The sequence below is a fragment of the Cinclus cinclus genome, chromosome 15 (assembly GCF_963662255.1).
Source record: "Cinclus cinclus chromosome 15, bCinCin1.1, whole genome shotgun sequence".
Taxonomy (NCBI): domain Eukaryota; kingdom Metazoa; phylum Chordata; class Aves; order Passeriformes; family Cinclidae; genus Cinclus; species Cinclus cinclus.
This window is the reverse complement of record NC_085060.1, coordinates 8,990,673-9,011,876: the sequence shown is the minus strand read 5'-3', so window position 1 is coordinate 9,011,876 and position 21,204 is coordinate 8,990,673. Positions and strand designations below refer to the sequence as shown.

Genomic DNA, 21,204 nt, shown 5'->3' with positions numbered 1-21,204 from the left:
TGCATTACAGTCCATTCAGGAAAGTTTTTTGTTGTGCTGCATATGCCTGAAGTCTCTGTGCATCGTAAGACTATAATTAGGTCCTAAGAAGGGACATCTGTATTGCTGGTTCCAGAGATGAGCTGTCTTTTTCCCACATGTTAGTTATTGATGAACTGTGTAACTTAATCAGCAGTATTCTGTTGCTGGCAGATAGCTAATGGAAAGATAGATCAAAATATTCATGCAGGAACCATCTTCTTGCTCTTTTGGTTTGTCAGGATTCCTGCTGTAGGCTGAGAAGAATTGTTGCTGAAGTAATCTTATCAAACTAGTCTGAATTGCAGAATAGAGAAATGTATTTATTCTTGGGTGAATGAGTCCATTATTAATGTAACCATTCTTTAAACCCTTGGTCTCTGACCCCTCTATTCATTTCTGTGCAGTCAGTGTAGTGTCATCACACCTGCTCTTGAGTTGCAATTTCGACAGCTGAATAGGTGAGTGTAGGTTTAATGTTTGCACAGTTTAGTGATTGTTAAAATTCTGATTTTTATCATACTGTTTTGTGACTTAACACTCGAATAAAATTATTTTCCTCTTTGCAGAATTTTAGTGGTGTGTATGTTTGCTTATCTATTTTTTCTAACCTTTTATCCGTTTTATATTAACCAGGTTACTTCTATCTGAATGCACTGAGTAGCTTAATGTTCTCCCACAGTGATGCTGCAGTGCCTTCTCCCCTTCAATAATCCTTTGTGTAAGGACTATAACAGTTTACATTTTGCAGGTTCAGCTGTTTGTCTTTCACCACCAGCAAACCAAATATTTCCACGTCCTCTCTTCCTCCTTGTGTTCTTCACTAGGGAAACAAAATCACTTAAATAGATGTCCTTATCTTGAGGGTGAATAGGGCTGAGCAGGGAGCGAGGGGAAGGTCTTAGTCAAGGGTTGTTTCAATTGTTCCTTGACAAGTAAGCCACTGCTTACTGGGATTGTTTCTTAATTTTAGTCAGTCCCAAGACAGTGGTTTATGCAATTAATTTAGCTCAGAGATGTCAATTTGTGTCACTTACTGACGAGCCCCTTTGTTCCTCTGCTATTGTTGACCATGTGTGGGATGTGCTGAGGCACAGTGCCCACGCTGTGCCCCAGTGCTCCCTAGTCCATGGAAAAATCCAAAAATAGGTCCCAAGTCCTTGTTTTCCCAGCATAGTCTTGAAGACCAGACCTGGCGGTTCCTGAACATTTGGGCAGGGTGTTTGTGCAATGATCTCTCGTGGTGGGACTGTGTCTGCTCTGGTAGTCTGTCCACATGCTTTGAGGAGCTAACAGTGATTGTGGATGTATCCCAGGGCTGTGTGTGCAGTCTGTGTTTGAAACACTGCTGCTTTTTTTAACCCTCTACCAAACTGCCCACAGACTGTTAGTCTTAAATGTTGTACTGAGTAGTGATTCTTGCTCTTTCCAAGGTGGAGAGCTTTGGGAATAGGGAAGAAACAACCCCTCTAGGACCAGAAAGATTAGCCCTTTTTCAGTAGAACATGTGCCAGAGCAGCATGAGGGATGACTGCAGTTCACAGCTTCAGCACAGGGTAAACTAGGAGCAGAATGTACTCACTTGTTGGGCTAATGCATTTCTTTGGGCAATCAACCAAAAATGTGGCTGTTTTCAGCAGCATTCAGGGATCTCCACAAGTCTCCCCAGTTGCTGGGACAGCGAAGGCACAGAGGGAGCCAGGAAGCAGAGCAGGAGAGGGAACCCAGCTCCTTGGAGCACTGAGGAGGGACGATCCTGAGCTGGGAGGCCCAGGGCAAGGTGTGTTGGAGGAGGGAGGGGGTGGGTGCCTGTAGGATGGGGAGGTGCAGAAGGAGGAATTCAAAACTCAAGTGTGAACAACTGTTTTTTATTGTCCACCTTCTGAAACAAAGGACAGCAACATGCAGAGTGAGCAGGACCCATCAGCCCAGTTCTTTCTACATTTTAATCTAAATATGTCCCAGCTTCCATGTTTCTGAAATCCTTCTAGCAGGCTGCAGTGGTTTCTCCACTGTGGATTTTCTGGACTGTCCCTCTACTTACAGCTGTGTCCTACAAAGACTTACAGGGCTGTTCTTAAAGAAAATTATCAAGATTTCCCCCCCCAAAAAAAATCTTATGGAGATGTCATCATTCTCAATATTTCCAAGTAGATTTCATGTAGGTTTAGGGTAAGTTTTTCTAACAAAAATATTTCCCAGAAGCTGTCTTTTCCTTTCCTACCTGTTCCTGATAACTTTTTTGCTCATGCTGCTTAACTGAGGACAGATTTGGTGAAGCAAAGGACCCCAAAGAAGCCCCTTACAGGTCTGCCTCCCTCAGATTTAAGCAGAGCACTGAGGTACTGTGGCTGCCATGGTGCTGACAGGAGATGATGGCTGATGTGCCTAAGCAAAGCACAGTTAGAATGTGAACCCACATTTCAGTGCTCACCCTGGGGTACTTCTTAAAGCTTGACAAGCACTACTGAGATGTTTCTGGAGAAGAATAATCCTCTAAACTGGGCAGGGAGAAGACAGCCACACAGAGCCTTGTCTTAGAGTGTCAGGTGCTGCCTGCAGCGCTGGAAGGAGGTGGGGCAGGTGGAGGAGATGGGCTCTGTGCTGGGGTTTTGTCCTGCCCACATGGCATCAGCTCAAGGAGCAGCCTCCCATAAAGATCTTGTTCCTTTCTAAAAGGGACTGAAACACCCTTCCCTCCAGTGTGCTTCCCCGCAGCTGGGAAAAGCAGCAGTGGAAACTATTCAGTAAAAAGTCTCTTCTTTTTCTCCTTCCCTTCAAGGAAGACTCCAGCAGCTGAGCTCCAAGCATCAGCTTGGGCAGGACATCAAGGTTTAGCAGGGCTTTGGGAGGTCCCTGGCCTCCGTCTGAAGAACACGAACCCCCCCCTCCCTTTTTAGAAGCAAACCAGATTCCAAGTGTGCTGCAGGGGTTGCATACTTCTGAACATACCCCTGATGTCCATTAACACATCCTCTATAGCTAAGAGCACTCACACAACACAATCCCATCAATGTTTCATAAGCTGTAAGCAGACCTGCAAACAGAGTGTCACCATTCCTTGACCCTGGGTCAGCACCGGCCACGTCTGCTCCCTCTGGCTGGTGTCAGGCACCTAGGTGAAATACTTGGAGGCCCCTCTGGAAATCCTCTCTTCAGCAGCACTGGTGGCAGAGGACACCTCCTCATCCTCCTCACTCAGTTGGAGGCTGCCCGAGGAGAGCCGCACGCGGGCCATGGGCGAGCGCAGCACGCGGCCGTACAGGGAGCAGTAGTCAGCGGCCAGCAGGTCCGAGTCAGAGTCGCTGGACTCGGTGCTGCTGCCCAGGTAGCGCTCGGTGGAGCACCGCAGCCCTGGAGCCAGCCCTTGCCGGGCTGGGACGTGCCAAAAAACACCCCCTTTCCGACTGCTCAGCGCAGGGCACGGCCCCAGGGGCCTGAACTCGGAGCCGTAGGGGAAGCGGATGGTTTTCATGTCCGACTGACTCCAAGACCGCTTGGGAGGCTGCTCCTGAAGGCCGTAATCGAAGGAGCGAGCCAGTGACCTGTTCTCCCCCACCATGCCCGTGCCCATGGCTGTGCCGGCAGCCTCACCATGGAGCTGCCCAACCCGGACCCCGCTCAGGCTCTGTGCAGGGGGTTTTGCTGCCACGGGGCCACTTGCACCAGCCGGTCCTGCTGTGTGCTCACCAGGGTCCAGCGCAGGGAATGGGGACTGCAGAGCCTTGTCCAGATAGAAGAGCCCAGGGGGGGCCAGAGCCACCACAGGCAGGGGACAGGGCACATCCGTGTACACCAGCGGTCGGGCGCTCACTTCCCGCATGTTGCCCACAGAGGTGCTTTTACTGTTCCCAGCGAACTGGTGGTGGGGCCGAAAGGATGTTAAGGGATTCGTGGCTCCAAAGAGGTCGATGGGCTCCCACGCCCGCTCCATCTCCAGCTCGGCGTAGAGCAGGGGGAAGGCAGATGAGCTTTTGGAGTGGGGCAGGAAGGTGGGGGATGCTTCGGGCTTGGAGAGGTCCAGCTCAGTGGCAAACGTCACCTCCATGGTGGAGCTGCGGCGCCGGCTGTCCAGGCTGGGCTCGGAGCCATGCACTCCGTTGGCGTGGTAGGAGCCCCGGCTGCCATAGGCCAGGCGCAGCTCCTCCACCTGGGCAGGGCACAGAGGGTGTGGGTGCCCAGAGTGGGGTGGGAAGGGAGCAGCCAGAGTTGAGGGTCTGGCTTGGCCTCCAGCTGAGCTCTTCCAGCTGGGGCAGCAATGCCAAGACCTTGGCACACAGCTATTGCTGATGCCATGGGGACTTACCTGCTTTGATACATCTGTCAGGAGGTCCGGGGAGGAGCGGCACTGCCTCTCATCGTAGTGGGATGTGTAGTGTTTCCTGCAGGACAAGAGCACAGAGCATCTTGTGGAGGCTCATGGCCAGGAGGGTCCTTCCCCTCTCCCCAGTCCCCTCAGTCACTGCCCCCCTCCATGCTGCTGGTACCTCTCGAAGGGCAGGCTCTTCATCTTTGCCTTCCTCCCGTGCTCCAGCAGCTGCCGCTGAGTCCTCCCACTGCAGCATGGAGGGAGAAATGTGAGCAGCACCATCGGCCCCAGCCTTGAGCAGGCCTTGTACCCCATATGAGGGGAGGCAGCAGGACTGAGGCAGCCGTCTCTCCAGGAGAAACAGCTGTTATCCCCTCAGATTCAGATAGGGCTGACATAAAAGGGAGGCTCAGAGCCATCCCCAGGCCCTTCCCAGCCCCAGCAGTTTGGGTTTTCCCTGGGAATTTACCTGTAGCGGAAGCTGGAACCTTTGCTGCACAGAAGGGCTTTGGGCTTTGACTTGGGCTCTTCAGAGAGTCTGAAGAAGGCATGGTACTCCACACATGTCTTCCAGAAGGCCTTGCAGGTGTCCCTGCTCACCATAGTGAACTCCAGCGTGTCCTTGCACAGTGGCTGTGTGCCAGAGACAAGACAAAGGGTCAGGAGCATGGGACAAGCTCTGACATTTGCCCTCCTGATCCCCCAAGGGTCACACGGGCTGTCAGTGGCTCCAGGCAGGGCACTGCCACCTTGCTGGGGACACAGGAGCAGCACGTGTCATGCTCAAGAAGGAGCACCATCATGAGCAGCAGGAATGGATTTCACTCAAAACTGGGGACTTTGTGTGGCTGACCTTCCATCCACAGCTGCCTGCTCCTGAGCCCAGCAGCTGCCTGTGGCATTGTACTTACAGAGATGTTTGCATGGAGCTTGATGAGAAAATGCTTCCTCTTGAAACTCAGTTTGCGAATTTTGGACCAGTTGAAGGTGTTGATCTTTGTATTGCCCTGCAAGGAAAAACACAGCAATTACAGCTTGATGGGGCAACCTGTAACTACAGAAATGCAGAAAGGCCTGAGCTCACAAGACACTGCATCAGACTCCAATGCAGCTCTTGGAGCTTCTGGGGTATGGGGAAAGGGTGCTGGGGTTTGGTGTTTGACTCTCCATCAGCTGGTTCTACAAGTAGAAATTGAGGTTCAGGGCTTAACTCTGCCTGCTGAAGCTTTTTGCAAAAGTCCAGGATCCCCAGAGAAACCTCAGAGAGGTCAAGGCAGGGAGTCCTATCTGTACCAGCTCAAATATCCTGTGAGTTAAGGCAGAATCAGCACCCCAAAGAAATAATACTCTTCCCTCCTTTGCTGGGAAGTATAGCAGTGCTCAGCTCACCCCCCACACCTTTAGACCTGGTTTAAGCAGGCTGTAAGCACACTTTACCCCGTTACCATTTTGCACGAGGTTAGATGCAGACACAAAACACTGGTGCCATGGCAGAACCAGGGAAAATTGCGTTACTCCACTCTGGGGCACCAGGACCCTCTCAGCTTTCTGGGGGAGACCAGATTTTAATGAGCTCACAGATGCTCTAATTATGCTTGAGGGGTGTTTATGGCTCTGAATAAATAACCAGGTCTGGCAGCATTAATCACCAACAGCAGACCCACAGCTAGGTTTTATGTTTGCTTTGTTGTTTTGGTTTTTTGGGGTTTTTTTTTTTTTTTTTTTGCTGTGACAAGACGTTCCCAGGTTGAAATGGGCTGGTGTGGGAGGAGAGAGCTGCCTCATGCTGGCTGAGAGGAAGTCTGTATTTACTGTGCAGCTCGGCTGTGATTATAGCGTTATGTAATTGCACAGACGTGGGGGGCTATTTTTGCTGGAAGATTACACGGTGAGCACATGTGACAGAGCCGTGGAACCTGTGCTGCTCACGGGGCCACCGCGCTCGTGGGCCAAGGGCCAGCAGAGCTGGGGCAGGTTCGGTGACACGCAGCGAGTGCTGGGGCGGTGGGGCTGAGTCCCAGAGCATCCCCTTCACCGCCGCGCTCTGCGGAACACGTGCCCTCTCTTTGGGAGGATTTGGGAGAGTTTGGGGAGCTCAAAAGGGAGAAGGGTCACCCCCGGCTGGACTGGGCACCCCGGGCTCACCCGCAGCACCAGCACCCCCATGTGTGTCACGGCCAGGTTGATCTGTGTCCCCTCGCCGTCGCTGGCGGGGTGCAGGCGGATCCCGTACATCTCCAGCTTCCTGGCCACGTCCAGCAGCTGAACATCCGACTGGGCCGGCGTCTTCCCTCTGGGGACACACAGGAAGCAGCAGGAGTGAGAGGGCAGATGCTGAAATGGGCCGGAAAATGCCATTGTGTAGGTGCACGTGGTGGCTTCGCACCCACCTCACTGCCAGCCCTAGCCCTGCCTGCTGATGGGAACACCCTGTCAGCAGACGTGCACCAGGGGATTGGTGGGTGTGGAGCAGCCCTCACCTGTGCCTGCGGTGGTAGTGCATGATCTTGTTGTCCAGGTACTCCTGGTTGGGCAGGTACCTGTGTGTGGCCAGGTGCTGCTGGTCTGTCTCCTCGTGGAAGTCGCCCAGCTCGGCTTTGGGGCAGGGGGAGAGCGCGGATCAGGCTGTGAGGGGTCAGGGCAGGGGGAAGCCCTGGCTGCACAGCCACAGCCACAGCCACAGCCACAGCCACAGCCACAGCCACAGCCACAGCCACAGCCTGGCCCCAGGGAAGGGCCACTGGCCCTGCACGCCCCCCCTTGTCCTTACACTGCAGCAGGTGGGAGACGAGCAGCGCCGCGCTCTTGTCACTGCAGGGCAGCCGCCCCTGGGCCAGGTCCTTCTTGATCTGGAGGGTGAAGAGGTACCTGTGGAGGGGCACAGGAGCATGTCCTGGGGGGAACTGGGTGCTGGGCTGAGCCACGAGGACCGTGCTGTTCCCCTATCTCAACCCACGGGATGTGTGTCTGCAGGGTCACAGGATGAGCATGCAGCCCCTGCAGAAGGGCACCACCATGACCAGCACGTCCCTGTCATTGAAATGCTCATTAGTAGATTTCAAAATCAACATTCCTTTCTGTTCTGGAGGGCATTTGCCTCTGTTGGGGCTGACGTTCTGCAAAAGCCCTGTCTTGGTTTTATTCTTAGTCTCTGTTTGCAATGCTTTCTCTAAAATTGTAAAAGCTAACCGTGTCATTTTTAAAAATAAAACTGAAGTTTTTCTTTCAGAAGGCTGCTTGAGGCAGGAGCTAGACTGAGCAGTCAGACTCTGTGCCCAACTGCTCAAGTGCTTAGCAGTAAACAAATTGCAGCCTCATAAGACGGCTGATCCTTCAAGTGGATTGTGTTTAAAAACAGAGGATCAAGAAAAGATATTCTCTGGTTTTGATCTGTAAAGTGTAATACTTAGGATACTTAGGATAACCACTGCTCACAGACAGGCTGGGGTGGATGAAGATAAAGAATTAACACACTGCAAAAACACAGAACTGTATGGTAAGAAAGTAATAAAACAAGCACTGTACCTGGTCAGTTCTTCTCTCAGGTGGCCAGGGTCCACTGGGAAAAATTTCACCATAAATTTGAAAAGAACCTCCTTAGGATCTTAAAACACAACATCTTCATAAGTTTTCTTTTACATGTCTATTGAGAACATTTATAACTCTCTTCACACATCCTGCCTCCTTACAGAGTAAATTATCTGGACCCTTACAAATCAGGGACTACAGCCTGCCCCCCCATAACCAGGCTGCCCAGGCCCCCAGTATTACCAGTGGATGCAAATAGAGATTTGGATATCTAAAGAATACTAAAGAGGAAAATGCCCCAGCAACTTCTTAAATTTCAGAAATCCCTGTTGTGAGGAGGTTTCCATGAAATGGTGCCGGGGAACGTGGCCACAGCCTCGGTGTAATTGCCATCACTGGGGCTGTGTGTTAAACTCAGCCCTCCAAGCACTTGGGATGTAACAGCTCCATAGGAGGTTGCTTGGGCAAATCTTTTTTTGTGGGATGAGTGAGAACAAGTGGCCAAGCCCAAGGCAAAGTGTGCGGAGGGAGGGAGGCAATTATGTAAGCACCGACTGTCACAGAACACCCTGGGATGGCTCAGAGGGACAGGCCAGAAGGCACATGGTACAGGAAATAGGTGCCTGCAAAAAGTCCATTTGTGGTGCACCTAGAAAGGGAAAGTTCCTTAGCAGGCTTTCCCCTTTCAGGGAAATTCATGTGATCTCTGTTCTGCAGCCTCCCCATGGCAAAGACTGGGGTCATGGCCCCAAGCTCTCAGTCACCTCCCAGCCGTACTGGAGAAAATATTATGGATATGGAAAGAGGCCTGTGCTGGAAGCAGCACTGTGTTAACACCAGCCATGGCCATGGCAGAGGACGCTGGGCCTGAATTCAGGTCAGGGTCTGCAGCATCTCTGTGGGGCTGGGGAGGAGTTGCAGGGACAGAGGGGGGACCCGACCCCACGCAGGTGCCTGGGCCACTCTGAGCTGCAAAGGAAAAAGGAGGCCACGCAGGAGCAGTGCTAGAGTCACGCTGCCTGCATGGCCATGCAGGCACTCAGCCACCCCTGCTCCTCTGCCAAGCTGTCAGGATATTAACAGCTCCAGCCTAGAATGGTGCAGATACCAGATTGCAAAGGCAGCGGGATTTTGTATGGACTGAGGTGTCCTTGCAAACAATCCTGCCCAGCTTCACCCTCTAAAATGAGCCTGGTTAAGGGCTGGAAGCCAGAGATCCTGTCCCCAAGCAACAACATTGCATGAACTTGTCTGTGCTAGACTCTCACTGGTAGTGATTTATAAGAATTCTATTATTGAAATACTTACTTTTAACTTGCTTTGTTATGGGTTTTAGTGGTTCCAACCAGACCTAAAATAAGGCAATGTAGAGCTGGGTAAATAAACAGCCCAAGAGATGAGGAATAAAAGCAGCAGCACGGTAAAATGCAACATGAAAATGTTGGCCACCTTGGCTGCTGTGACAAGTGTCCTGCTGGGCAGTGCCACACGGATGGCTATGGACAGACACCGTGAGCTGTAGATATAATTGGGGCTTGTGGCTCCCCACCTAACTCCCATTTTCAGGGTTTTTCTGCCTTCATGGCAAAATTTCTATTTAATTTTCCATTTGGAATTTCAGGGAGATGCTAACAAATCCTCCAGCTATGCAGACGATGGCAGCTCCAGGGGCCTGTGCTGCTGGCTCCACTCACCTGGTTCCCAGCCTGGCTGTGAAACTCCAGCCCAAAGTATTCCTTCTCCACGAGGTTGAGGTGGCTGCAGGTGAGGTTGAAGAGCCCTTTCCCACAGGATTTTTGCTAGCAAGCAAACAGAGCACAGAAGCAGCAGGTCAGGGAATGCAGTCAGCAGCCATGATGGGATTTCAGAGAGATGGGGAAAACTTTCAGCTCCCATCCTTCACCCCTTTCCTGACCATGCAGCAGCAAAATTTTACTCAATAAATGCTGTTGGCTTCAGCATGTACAATAGGATAACTTCATTCTGTGTTCCCTGCTTTTGGAAATCAGATTCCTTCCCATCACTTTTCTCCTTTATTAAGGAACATAAACCAGAAAGGAGAGCAAGAGACAATAAACCATGTTTTGACTCGCTGTTTGCAACTATCACTGTCTAGGCAGTTCTGTCCCCAGGACGAGTGCCTGCCTGAACCAGGGACAGCCATGGCAAACGTGCTTAATTAAGAGCCAACGGGAGCAGACCTCAAACCTGTGCAGTGAGTCCGTGTGCCCCAACAGCTGAGGATGAGCTACTATTATGGTTAATGGTAATTAACAGCAACAGGACCAGAGATCCTGTGCCGTGGGCTCTGAGTCATCAGTGGGCTTTAGCAATATGAATTAAGTGGTGCTCCATGTTGATAAGGGAGGCCAGGCTGTAGTTATTCCCAGTAAATAGAAACACTTGGAGGGTGTTTTCTTGACTTGTTGCCATTCTGTATGACCTGGCTGGAGACCAAACCAGGAGGCCCAGACTCTGGAAAATGCTCCAGAAAGCACCACAAATTAAAATGGCAGTGACCCACTCCAACAAAACCCTGATACACCTTTATCAGCTTGTGAAAAGCAGCCCAAAAAGAAGTCCGGGTTATTGAAAAAGCAAGCTGGAGCAGAGAAGTCAGGTTAGACAGCTGCTAAATTATGGCATGTTGGGTGATGGAGGTGAAGCCAGGCTGCAGCTCCCTGTGGCTGTCCCCAGCAGGGACGGGAGGGACCTGGCTGCTGGTGGTGATGCACACTAATAACCACCTTTCAGGGCTTCTCCTGGGATGAAATTGCTGGCTCTGTGCTGAAAGGCTGCAGAAAAGTGATAGCATAATAACAGCATTCACTCTGCAACACTCCCAGTTCTCCTCAAAATTACTGGATCACAAGGGTAATTAAAAAAATTATAAATGTTTTTTTCCAAGCTACAATTTTCTAGCATGAAAGGCCTTGGCCTTTGTCAGGCAGCCAGGAAAGACAAGGATTTCTTACTGGGTTATTACCTTCCATATGTCTGCTGGGAGCGACCCACTCTGCTCCAAGGCCAGCACTGCCCAGGGCAGGCACCACAGGACAGGAGCAGCCCCAAACCCAAGAAAACCTGCTCACTGGGAGACAGCTCTGCTGCTGCAGGGGATGCTTTAGAAGCAGAGCCTTTCTCTTGTGGAGTGTTGCTTGCAGGTGTCCTGGGCTGGAGTTTGGGGTGCTGAGGCCAGTGCTTCCCTCAAGCACTGGGGTACAGTCGTGCTCAGCAGCAGCAGCCCTGCATTGCATCAAGTGAGACAAGTGGGGTCTGTGCTGGAGGAGCACAGTGCAAGGCAGAAGTATGACATGTGGGGCTGCTTGTCCCACAACCAAGCCTACAGGTGCCTCTGAAAGTGATACAGGACCAGGTGAGCACCCACAGGCAGAAACCCCAGAGCAGAAGGTGAAAAGGAAAGGCTGCACTGGCCCTTCGCTCCTCGGTGAAAGCATCTGGAACTGTGAGCAGAATCAGAAAGCCAGAGGCACTTCCAGGGGTAGACAGCAACATGTGGAACACATGGGACACACACACCCCCTTGTCCCCAGAGGGACTCTGGCAGCACCTGCAGTCCAAGAGCAAAGCCCATTTCTGCAGCATTCCCATAGGACAGGCTGCTACACCCAGGTCCGTGGTTTAGGGCTGAGCAACAGCTCATGGGATTTGGTGTGATCTTCTCCCACCACCTTTGGAGATGCCTGCCCTATCAGGTGTGCTGCAGCCAGCACAGTGTCATGCACCAAAAGCCACCAGCCCTAAGGCTCCCTGTGCCCTCTGCCACAGACCTCCTGTCAAGGAATTATCAGCTAATGAGATACATGACCACAGGAGACTCTGTCCTTCACTCAGCCTCAGCAACTAGATTTTCCTGGGCTCGTTTGGTTTGCCCAACAGCATCCCAGGCCCAGCCATGGGGTGTTCAGCAGGGAAGGCACAGTGGGGATATTCAGAGATGTGCCAAGCCCCTTCCCTTCCCTGCCCTGGGGCTCAGATCTGTTTTCCCAGGAACCACCTCCAGTGCTCAGCAGAAGGAAATCCTGGAAATTCAGTGGTCACAACTGTCAGCAAGGATGCAGATGGAGGCTGAAGCCTTCCTGGGTCAGCATCGATCACTAGGAGAGGAACTTGCTCTCATGCAAAGCAGCCTGGAAATGAGACCTTGCTGCAGATGCCAGCAGCTGTGACACCCACGTGAGGCAGGTAGAGATGTTTACACTGAGCGTAAGGTGCAGGGGGAATCAGGCACTCTGTTTTTTCTCTCTTTTGTCCTTTTCCCTCCCATTGTACTGCAGTACTCCACATTCAAAAGGGCTTTCCAAAGTCAGGAGGGGTTTAGGAAGAGTTGCTTAAAATATCTGCTCAAAACTTAGCCCAAAGCACTCCTTTTATACTGGGGAAGTCACTAATTCAGCTACTCATTTATCGTATCCACACAGCAGCAGCAGCAAATGCATGAAATGCCTAAAAGGGGTTTCCAATACCATTCCATGCTAAAAAAGGAAATGACCAGGAGTTCCTCTAATGGAAGCTATTTGCTGCAATAACATGTCGTGCAGAGCTATAATGCTGTGTTTTGAGCAAATAAGAAAACAGAGATGGAAAAATAATGCAGCAACATTGTACCAGAAGCATCTTTTGAATTGTGTCTCACTATGACCTGATCTAATCGAAGGTGGGAGGAGGGGAAGCCATTTTAAAATTATTAGTCTTGTTTTTAAGATGACTCCTGGACTAGGATAGATTAATTAAACCAAATCAAACAATTTCCCTACTGTGTCAAGAGATGGAATTGCTTTATAATCCTCTTCTGTGCAAAATACTCTCACAAAGTAATGGAGCCGTGCATCTGAGAGCCGTTCTCAGGCTGGGCTATAAACCACAGAAGAGGACAGTATAAGAAAAGCCACAGAACTTGAAAAAAAAAACTCATTTCATATTGAACACTGTTCCCACTGGAGATGCAGGTAAGTACTAGAACAAATCTACTTGAATTAGCTAATTCAGTTAGATACTGTGATTTTCAAACCCTAACCAACAGGAAATGTGCAATCACACTTGTAAAAAATGCTTCTAACACACAGTCAAGACATACCTGCTTTCAGTTATCTATACACATATGCATAAATCTAACACCATAAGTATTAATACTTAACATTTTAAACCTAGTTCAGAGCTAGCATTTGTTAAATGTGAATTTGTAATCACAATGTGTTGTGGGACACTGCATGCAAAAAATAAGATCGAGTGAGTTCTTTTCCTCAGCTATTCACAAAACCCCACAGTTTTTCTTTTTTAGCTGAATGCCCAGGAAGAGATGTGTGCAGATGTTTCTCTCCAGGGATAACTTGGACAAATATGCTATTTTTATTCTGTTCCCAGACTTTACTTCTTTGCTGAATGTTAACTCTGGCAGCCAGACAAATGAGAGAACTCGACACTTGTCAAGACTATCACTTCATATTAACTGATTTACTAAATATCACACCAGGTAAGTAAAAGCCATTCCTCCTTCCCCATAAATAATGCCAATAACAAGACAGCATATGAGTGTGTTGATATCAAAAATCACTTACCAATTAGTACTATAAATTTTCATTTTTAATTTGAGATTAGGTTTCTTGTTTGTTTGCCTTTTTTTTTTAAGGCTGAAAACCAGAAGCTATCAGAGACCATGCAATCCTTCAGAGCAGCAATGACTTAATAAATAACACCAAAAAATCAGTAAGAATATGATACCCACTTACATCAACTACAAAGATCTTCTGGGAATCATCCAGGAACTGGACTTTCAGGTGCAGCATCCTCGAGCAGGCAGCTGGGTGTGCAGCAGGCACAGCAGTCCTAGCAGTGTGAGCAGGGAGCTGGGAAGGGAGCCCTGACTCCTCTTGCACACATAATTCCCTCTCAGCTGGATGGAGAAGGCTGCAGTCACAGATGTGGAGTGGAGGTTGGAGCAAACAAGCTGACTGCCTAAAAACTAATCAAAAAAAACCAAAACACAAACCAATACCTCCCTTGGTTTAAATGTCACCACTGCAATAAAAGATGTTTTCTGCCTGTGAATTATGGGTGTATTAATAGGGGGAAGATTGGCAGTAATGGGGCTGAGATAAACACTCAGCTCTTGCAGCTGGTGGTGAGCAATGTGAGGGCAAAGCAAGCCCACACTTGGTACCACAGGGTCAGGGGAGAAGAGCTGAGCATCTCTCCTGCCAAAGTCACCCAGCAGTGAGTGTCACCCTTGCTCTGCTCTAGTTAAGGTGCACGGGGAGAGCAGCTGGCTGGCAGCTGTGCTGGCTCCATGGGGTGGGCAGATCATGTCCTGTACACTGAGTGATGTGTGGATGGGCTGATGTACTTCACCAGAGACTGAAAAATGTTTCCTACTGAACTCAAAGCCAGTTGTGAGTCTTTCTTGGAGAGGCAGAGGAGAACCTGCTCCTAATTTCCAGCTCACACCCTGGTTGAGCATCTTAGTGAAGTCTCACAAGCCTTTGAGATAACCTAGTTCCCACTTCAAATCTGAAAAGTCCATGTCCCCACTCATCAGCTCATCCTCAGAGTGCCAGAGCCAGCCACCCACCCTCAGAGCCCAGGCTGCTGTGGGCAGCCTTGTTTGGTGTGCTGGATGCCTGGGGACACTTGTGCTGCTTCTCTGTCCCAGGTGCTGCAGGGTCACAAGGAGCTGTCTGACCCCTCTGGTTCCTCTCACCCATCAGAGACTGCCTCACTGAGCTTTTGGGTGAAAGCAGCCTTTGGGCAGGAGCCCCCGCTTTCAGAAATAAATGCACTGAGCAGTGCCAAAGGCAGGCACTGTACTGGCAAAGGGGATCATTATCGTTGCTGATGAAAAAAGTCAGAACCGCACACAATCCTATGGGAGACCCAGAATGACAGAAACATGGGTCAGCAAACCAAAAAAATCCACATTTAGTGCTGCAGAGATTTTGCTTGGTGCTTCCTTGGCTGTTTCTACTGAAAACTCCTCTGTAAGTCACTCCAGACCATTTGCCATGGCCTCTTTTGCACTTCCCAAATATTCCTGGGGATGTCAAGACAAAGGCTGTCAGGGCAACATAATACCTTGTCACCTCTGATGCAGAGAGAAAGACCATAGAGCTTCTTATCCACAGAAAAATGTGTAAGTCTTCTGCTAACCAGGACAAAAAGGAGCCTGAAACTCAAAGCCAACCTGCTTTTCTCCGTGAAGTTGCTCCCCAAAGCAGCTGAGTCCATCGTGCTGCACTGCCAGGAGGGGATGGCTGTGCCCATGTGCCAGCACCATGACAGGGACCAAATCTCCAGCTCTACACATGGCCCTGGGGTCTGAGCTCTTTGTGTCACAGGAGAAGGGCAGCACCATGTACAGCCATCTGGGGGGGCTGAGTGCACTTTCTCTCCGAACTTTAAAACGTTTGTGCTGTCAAATATTGACAGACACCAAGGAGCAGAGCAGCTCTCCTGTGAGTGGCTCCCCCATCACAGGCACAGCTCTGCACTGGGAGCGCAGCAGAGACACTGGACTGCAGGAGGGATGTATGGGGGTGCAATAGAGGAGCCCCTCAAGCCCAGAAGAAGCCAAGTCTCTCTGCTACAGGCTTTCCTGGCATGCCAGGGGCACTGACCCTGGACTCCACAGATGCTGTTAGAAGCTGGGCACCAGCCAACCAGATTGGGGTGGATGGAAGAAAAGGTTTATTTCACTACCTTGCTATGAAGGAATAAGGCTGTTTTTGGACCAGACAGGACCTCTGGCCACCCTATAAAGCTGTCTATAGAGACAGCATGGAGCCAGCAGCAGCAAACAGGATCAAACTACATAAACAAGAGACTTTTTGGCATAGGATATTAAAGGACAGCAAGAAGAGATGCAGTGCAAGCAAGGTTTGCTTGGGACATGGAGACTGTTGCTGTCTGAGCAGATGAGAAACCTGTTTTACCCCCACCCATCTCCTTCTGGAGGTGGCTTGGGGGCCAGTTGGAACAGCACACAAGGGGAGCACCAGGAGTAATTCCAGCTCCTGATCTGAGCCAATGCCAAAGTTCAGCCTGGTATGTAAGTCCTCCTTATCTGCAGGGGCAGGGAATAACATGAAAATGGTGCAGGAATGCACAGAACCTGTGAAGGGCAAGCACAGCCATAGTAGCAGGTGGGGAGGGGACCGCAAGTTGCAGCACCATGGTGGAGTGAGTTCTGCTTCAGGGCTCCTTGCTCAGTCTGCTCAGTCCTTGATTTTAAATACTCTGGACCTTGCTGACACCATCCTGCATTGCACCAGCTCTCCCAGAAAGGACTTTGTTCCACCAAGTGCACCTGACCCCTATTAAGCTCGATGCATTGTCTCAGGGTCTTCTCCAGCCTCTCAAATACCCTGCAGCTTGCTGGAATAGACTGAACAGACTAAGAAAGAAGTTTTCTTCCTCCCAAACCCTGTTGCCCCTTTTTCCAAGGAGAATACTCACACTGATGTTTGGGTGTTTCTCCTTTGTTCCCCTTGGTGTTGGAGCAGCCCACAGGACAGGGCAGAGAGCTGAGCACTGCAGCTACACCTTGCAGAGCCTCCTGGAATGGTGAGCCATTGTCACTGGGCAGCAAGTGAGCCAGTTCAGAGCTGCTGTCCTGGTTTGGGGCTGGGGATGGGCAAGGAAATGCCCCAAACCTCCCCACTGCCTCCCCAGGAGAGAGGCAGGCTGTGAGAGAACACACTCTGACAGAGAAGGTACATAACAACATGCTACCCCTGCATCACTGCAGCTCTGTGCATTGCTGTCCCTACCTTCAAATTTGGTTGAGAAGAAAGGAAATGAAGATGGAGAGATAAAGTCATTGGACAGAGATCTGCCAGGGGATTTTCAACACCACAGTCCAAGAGGCAAGAACCACACCCAGCTCGTTGCTGAGCAGACAGAAGTGCACACTCAAAATGCCAGACAGGACTCACCCAGGTGGACTCTGGCCAGCTGTGACCTTTCATACACTCACATTTCACCTCCTCTTCCTCAGCTGGAGCTGCAAGGAGAACAACCACATTCCCTCCTCACCCAACCGTAACTCCCTCAGCTGCAGGACCAGGGAGCAACCCAGCTCTTGGCTGCATCACTGAGAGCAGGCTCTGGCACAGCCGAAGTCTGAATAGCTCCAGGCTCACAACAGGATATCCCAGCTGGTTAATGAATCCAGGGCATGGCACCAACACTGTAAACAGGGACGTTTCTTTCCAGAATAGGGTACCTACCACACTCCTGCTGCCCCTCCAGGAGGAAAGCTTCACTCTCAGCTGGGGTCCCAGCTTATACACAGTTGCTTTAAACTTTTCATAAAATATACCCCCTAAAAAGTATTTTCAAAAAACAAAGCCTGAAAATATTGGGTTTGTTTAGCTTAAAAAGAGCAGAAAGTTATAGCAATCACCTGATTGATGGAGAGCCACTCCAGAACGGATCAGCTGTGTTCCCAAGCTAAAGAGAAAATGAAGAGTTTGCTGGACATTGCAGAGAAGATCTGAGTTACGTCCTAGGAAAGACCCTTACATTGTGAGGCAGAATACTGGAGCAGGCTGGAAAAAACAGAGCTGATTTAGACACCCCTGTTGGGGACAGTCCAGGTACATGGTCCTTCCTTTAAACCTTTAACAATGATCATTGTTTTATACTTACTCCACATTATATCTTGAACATATCTCAACAGTTAGAGCTGACTCGCCATGTCCTGCCCTTCTAAAAACTTCTGCCCCAAAACTGTTCTATTTATTGAATATAATAAACAGCGATACATTTACATCAAATTTTGCTTGCCAACCATCAGCTAAATAATCTGACATCAGTGTGCTGAAACTCATTACTCATAAGTAATCGCTGGGAAAATGGAAATAATGGCAATTTTTATTTTGCGTTTAGGTGGGGTTTGTCCATTATCTTCCAACTGCTGGATAAGTCTTTTCTGAGCAGCATTTTGATATCAGAAGGTGACATTATGCAGCAGCATTTTCCCCTCCAGGTTGCCCTAGTCCCCCCTAAGGCAAAATCAGTACATAATCTTATGCTCAAGGAATCACAGAATAAAAACAATTCTTATTCTTGTGATTACATTTTTATTTCAGCTTCAGCAGCTAAGGTAAGCTGCCCCTTTTACCTACCTGCAATAACAGAGTAGGAAATCCCAAATAACCTCGATTATGCACTAAAGACTCCAAGCACAACTGCAATTCCAGACACCTGAGACAAATAAACCCTCGGTGCAAAACATTCTTTGACATCTCGAAGCCCTGAAATACAAATTTATTTCCATTTCTGTTGTTTTTCAACCTGTGCCGCATCGTGTTTGACTGCCAGGGCCGAAGCACCGCCCCACTCTGAGCCGGAGCATCCCAGGACAAGCCACTCGTTGCTTCCACGCTCCCTCTCGTGGTGCTGGTGGTGCCCCACAACAAACATAGGAGAGGACTCGGTGTGCAGGGATGAGCAGGTCATTCCAGCAATCACACATTCCAGCGTGCATCCATGGGCTTCGCTGAATTTTCCTCCTTTTTCAGATTTTACATGTTATGTAAAAACTATTACCAGGACTGCAGAAGGCAGCTTGCTGTAAGCAAATACAAATGACAGCACAAGCTGTACAAGAAACTAAATACCACCCTGACTCTGGTCCTACCCAGACCACTTTATCTCATTTTTGATATGCGAGTTGCACTGTGTTGCTGGCACAGCTATATAAAAAGCACTCTGTGATGTTTAATTCAAACAGGTCACTTCAAAGACATGAGAAAGCAATTTATGCACCAAGAGAAAGCCTCTTCGATGTATTGAATCAAAGGAGCACTGATGCCTCCAAGGCCTTGGGCATCACACAGCATTCAGTGATTTCCAGCTGGGGAGAGGCATCTCACCACACCTGTGTAGCAGTGCACAACACTGGGCCGGTACCTTTATTTTTTTGCTGTCCTTTATTTCTTCACATGTTGCTCCTGGGCCACATGCTGAGCATCAGGAGGGATCCTACAGTCAATGGCTTTGTCTGAGGAAGCTGCCAAATGGAGTCTGCAATGCCAGGTGAATCCTACTGGAAAGGACGGAGTTCTAAGGAACTATACTGCTTATTTTCATGATAGATGTGGTTTTCCTCTTGGCTCAAGACAAATAACTCTGGTTGAGTAAGCCTTGATTACATCTAGACAAAGAAACACACAGGTCCTCCAGGCCAATGGATCAGACCCATTCTACCATATGGATCTTGACCCGAGTTTTGTTAACACTTCCCTCCCAGGTAGCCTTTCTACTCCCACTCTTTTTTTCCCCTTTTATTCTTTCTCAAAAGACCCTTATCACACTTCAGTCCTACCAGGGTACACCAAATTCCAGGAATACAGCTCACAGCAGAGGGAAAGGTGTGTCAAAGCCACTCTTCACAACAGAGCAGTATCCACCTGATACTTTTGGTACTTTTGTAATGATCAAAGGTGATCCCCACTTCATGGCCCCTCTTCCAGGGCCTTCTGGCAGGTGGTAGGAGCTACAATTTTGAAAAAAATATTTTGGAAGTATACATTTCCAAAACCAGGAAACATTCCCACATTGTGACTGTCCCGAGGTCTCAGGGTACATTCACAAAACTTTTCCAGATTATTAAACTGGGCCCCAAGATAGAGCCATTCGGATGATCCTGTGCTGACAGCTCACAGACAGCTGAAAAGAAAGGAATGCAGTGGACACCCCAGCACTTCTAACCACAGCCTGACACTGGGCAGGTCCTGCAGCTAAAATCTTTCTTCTAACCTATTAAAATATCTGCATTACTGAGATTAGAGCTAGAGCAGCTGGCAAGGCTGTATTAATTCCTGGAACAACAAATGGAAAATACTGACAGGATCAGAAATGTGACTGTGGCCACTGAGACATGGCACTGCAGGAGACTCCAGGAATCCCATGTGACACTCCTTCACACACTCCTTCCTCCAGCAGTGGTTTTCTAGTACCATCTTAGAAAATCCTTCACCTTCCCACATAACTACAACTTGCTCCAGCACTTACATGTGCTCTGTGAGCAGCTCTCTCTCCTTTCCAACATAAATCAGCTTTCTGAAAATTCAGTTAAATTCTTGTTTTCCCACAGAAGTCAAGCTGTTGGCAATTACATAATCATTATTAATTTAAAGAAAAAGGGTCTAAGATCTGTCCCAGCAGTAAGATGAATCCCAAGCTGATGACTGATAATCCTATCTTGCCATTTCCCAAAAAGACAAGTAACCCTTCAGGAATGTCACTGACAGCAAGTTTATTTTCTCTTTTCTAGGCCAACCAAATAATTTAAATGTAATGTTGAGGCAGATCTTCTAAGGACATAAAATTGTATCAGTTAGTCAGCCTAGCAGCAGGAAAAAAATAAACAATTTCTGGAAAAGCCAGAGATTTCCCAGAAAGGTGATTGTTTTACTGAGTTGCAGCCATAAATCAATTAAATCTTGTAGTAGGAGTCTTAAGACTGAACAAGTTACACTGTAGTCTCACAAACGTATGAAATACTAATCCTTTTCATAAGTCTGAGAATTTTTCAACTTTGTTATTTAAGTTCTATTCCACTTATTTATTTACATACAAGAAGTCCAATTTCAAAATTTTTCTACAATGCTGGTGCATCTGATTCCAAGCAAGTCCAAGCACCTCCACATCTCTAACACACCCTTCCCAATATGCCCCCAAGAGGGAAGTGCTACAGTTAAGATTTTTCTTCCCAGGCAGGAACAATTGAGGTCACCCAGTAACTGGCAGTGTCGTTGAGTCTCAAATCCCACGCAAGCCTAATCACCAGAAATATGCTTAGGAGGAAGTAAGGCACTGCTAAGAGAGCTGTCATAGCACACTCAGACTGAACCAGCAGAACACTAAGGAGCACAGACCTGCCACAAACCAAACAAGCAGCAAAGCCTCCCCTCTTGAATGAATATTTTACAGGTTCCTACAATATCAGAGACTCCTCCCCATCAATTATTACAGTTATTGCTCCAGACCCTTTGAAGGGACTTGAAAACAGCTTTGAAGGCGAGCACCAGCAGCAAGTAAGCTGGTTCCATACCGAATAGACTGTTTCCAGGGAGAACAAGTTTCATCCCTTACAATCCTGCAACCAGCATTGTCACTGCCAGCCAAGCTCAGTGCTGCCCTCAGCAGCACCGATACACTATTACCAGTGGGACATCACCTCCGAATCGAACGCTGTGCTGACGTACAGTAGCTCAGAGTCCTTCTCTGCTCCCCGCAGCTATATTGACCAGGCAGAGATAAAAGCGGCTACGTTAAGCACCCGAAACCCGCATTACTTCACTTTCAGAACGCAGAACATCGGGTCA

At 49.1% G+C, this 21,204-nt stretch overlaps 1 protein-coding gene across 2 annotated transcripts; it reads right to left on the bottom strand.

Moving 5' to 3' along the window:
- Window positions 1-1,966: 1,966 nt before the first annotated feature.
- On the bottom strand, window positions 1,967-13,714 carry FRMD7 (FERM domain containing 7). 2 transcript variants are annotated; one of them, XM_062502773.1, is made up of 12 exons: window positions 13,606-13,714; window positions 9,550-9,654; window positions 9,164-9,206; window positions 7,853-7,931; window positions 7,098-7,195; window positions 6,808-6,922; window positions 6,473-6,620; window positions 5,239-5,334; window positions 4,797-4,960; window positions 4,506-4,574; window positions 4,325-4,400; window positions 1,967-4,168 (listed from the first exon to the last, which is right to left on the bottom strand). In XM_062502773.1, exons 1-12 carry the CDS (start codon window positions 13,660-13,662, stop codon window positions 3,134-3,136), a joined length of 2,085 nt encoding a protein of 694 aa, XP_062358757.1. In that variant the 5' UTR covers window positions 13,663-13,714; the 3' UTR covers window positions 1,967-3,133. The 2 variants fall into 2 exon arrangements, with proteins under 2 accessions (XP_062358757.1, XP_062358758.1); XM_062502774.1 differs by having other exon boundaries at window positions 7,853-7,886.
- Between the last annotated feature and the right edge of the window lie 7,490 nt (window positions 13,715-21,204).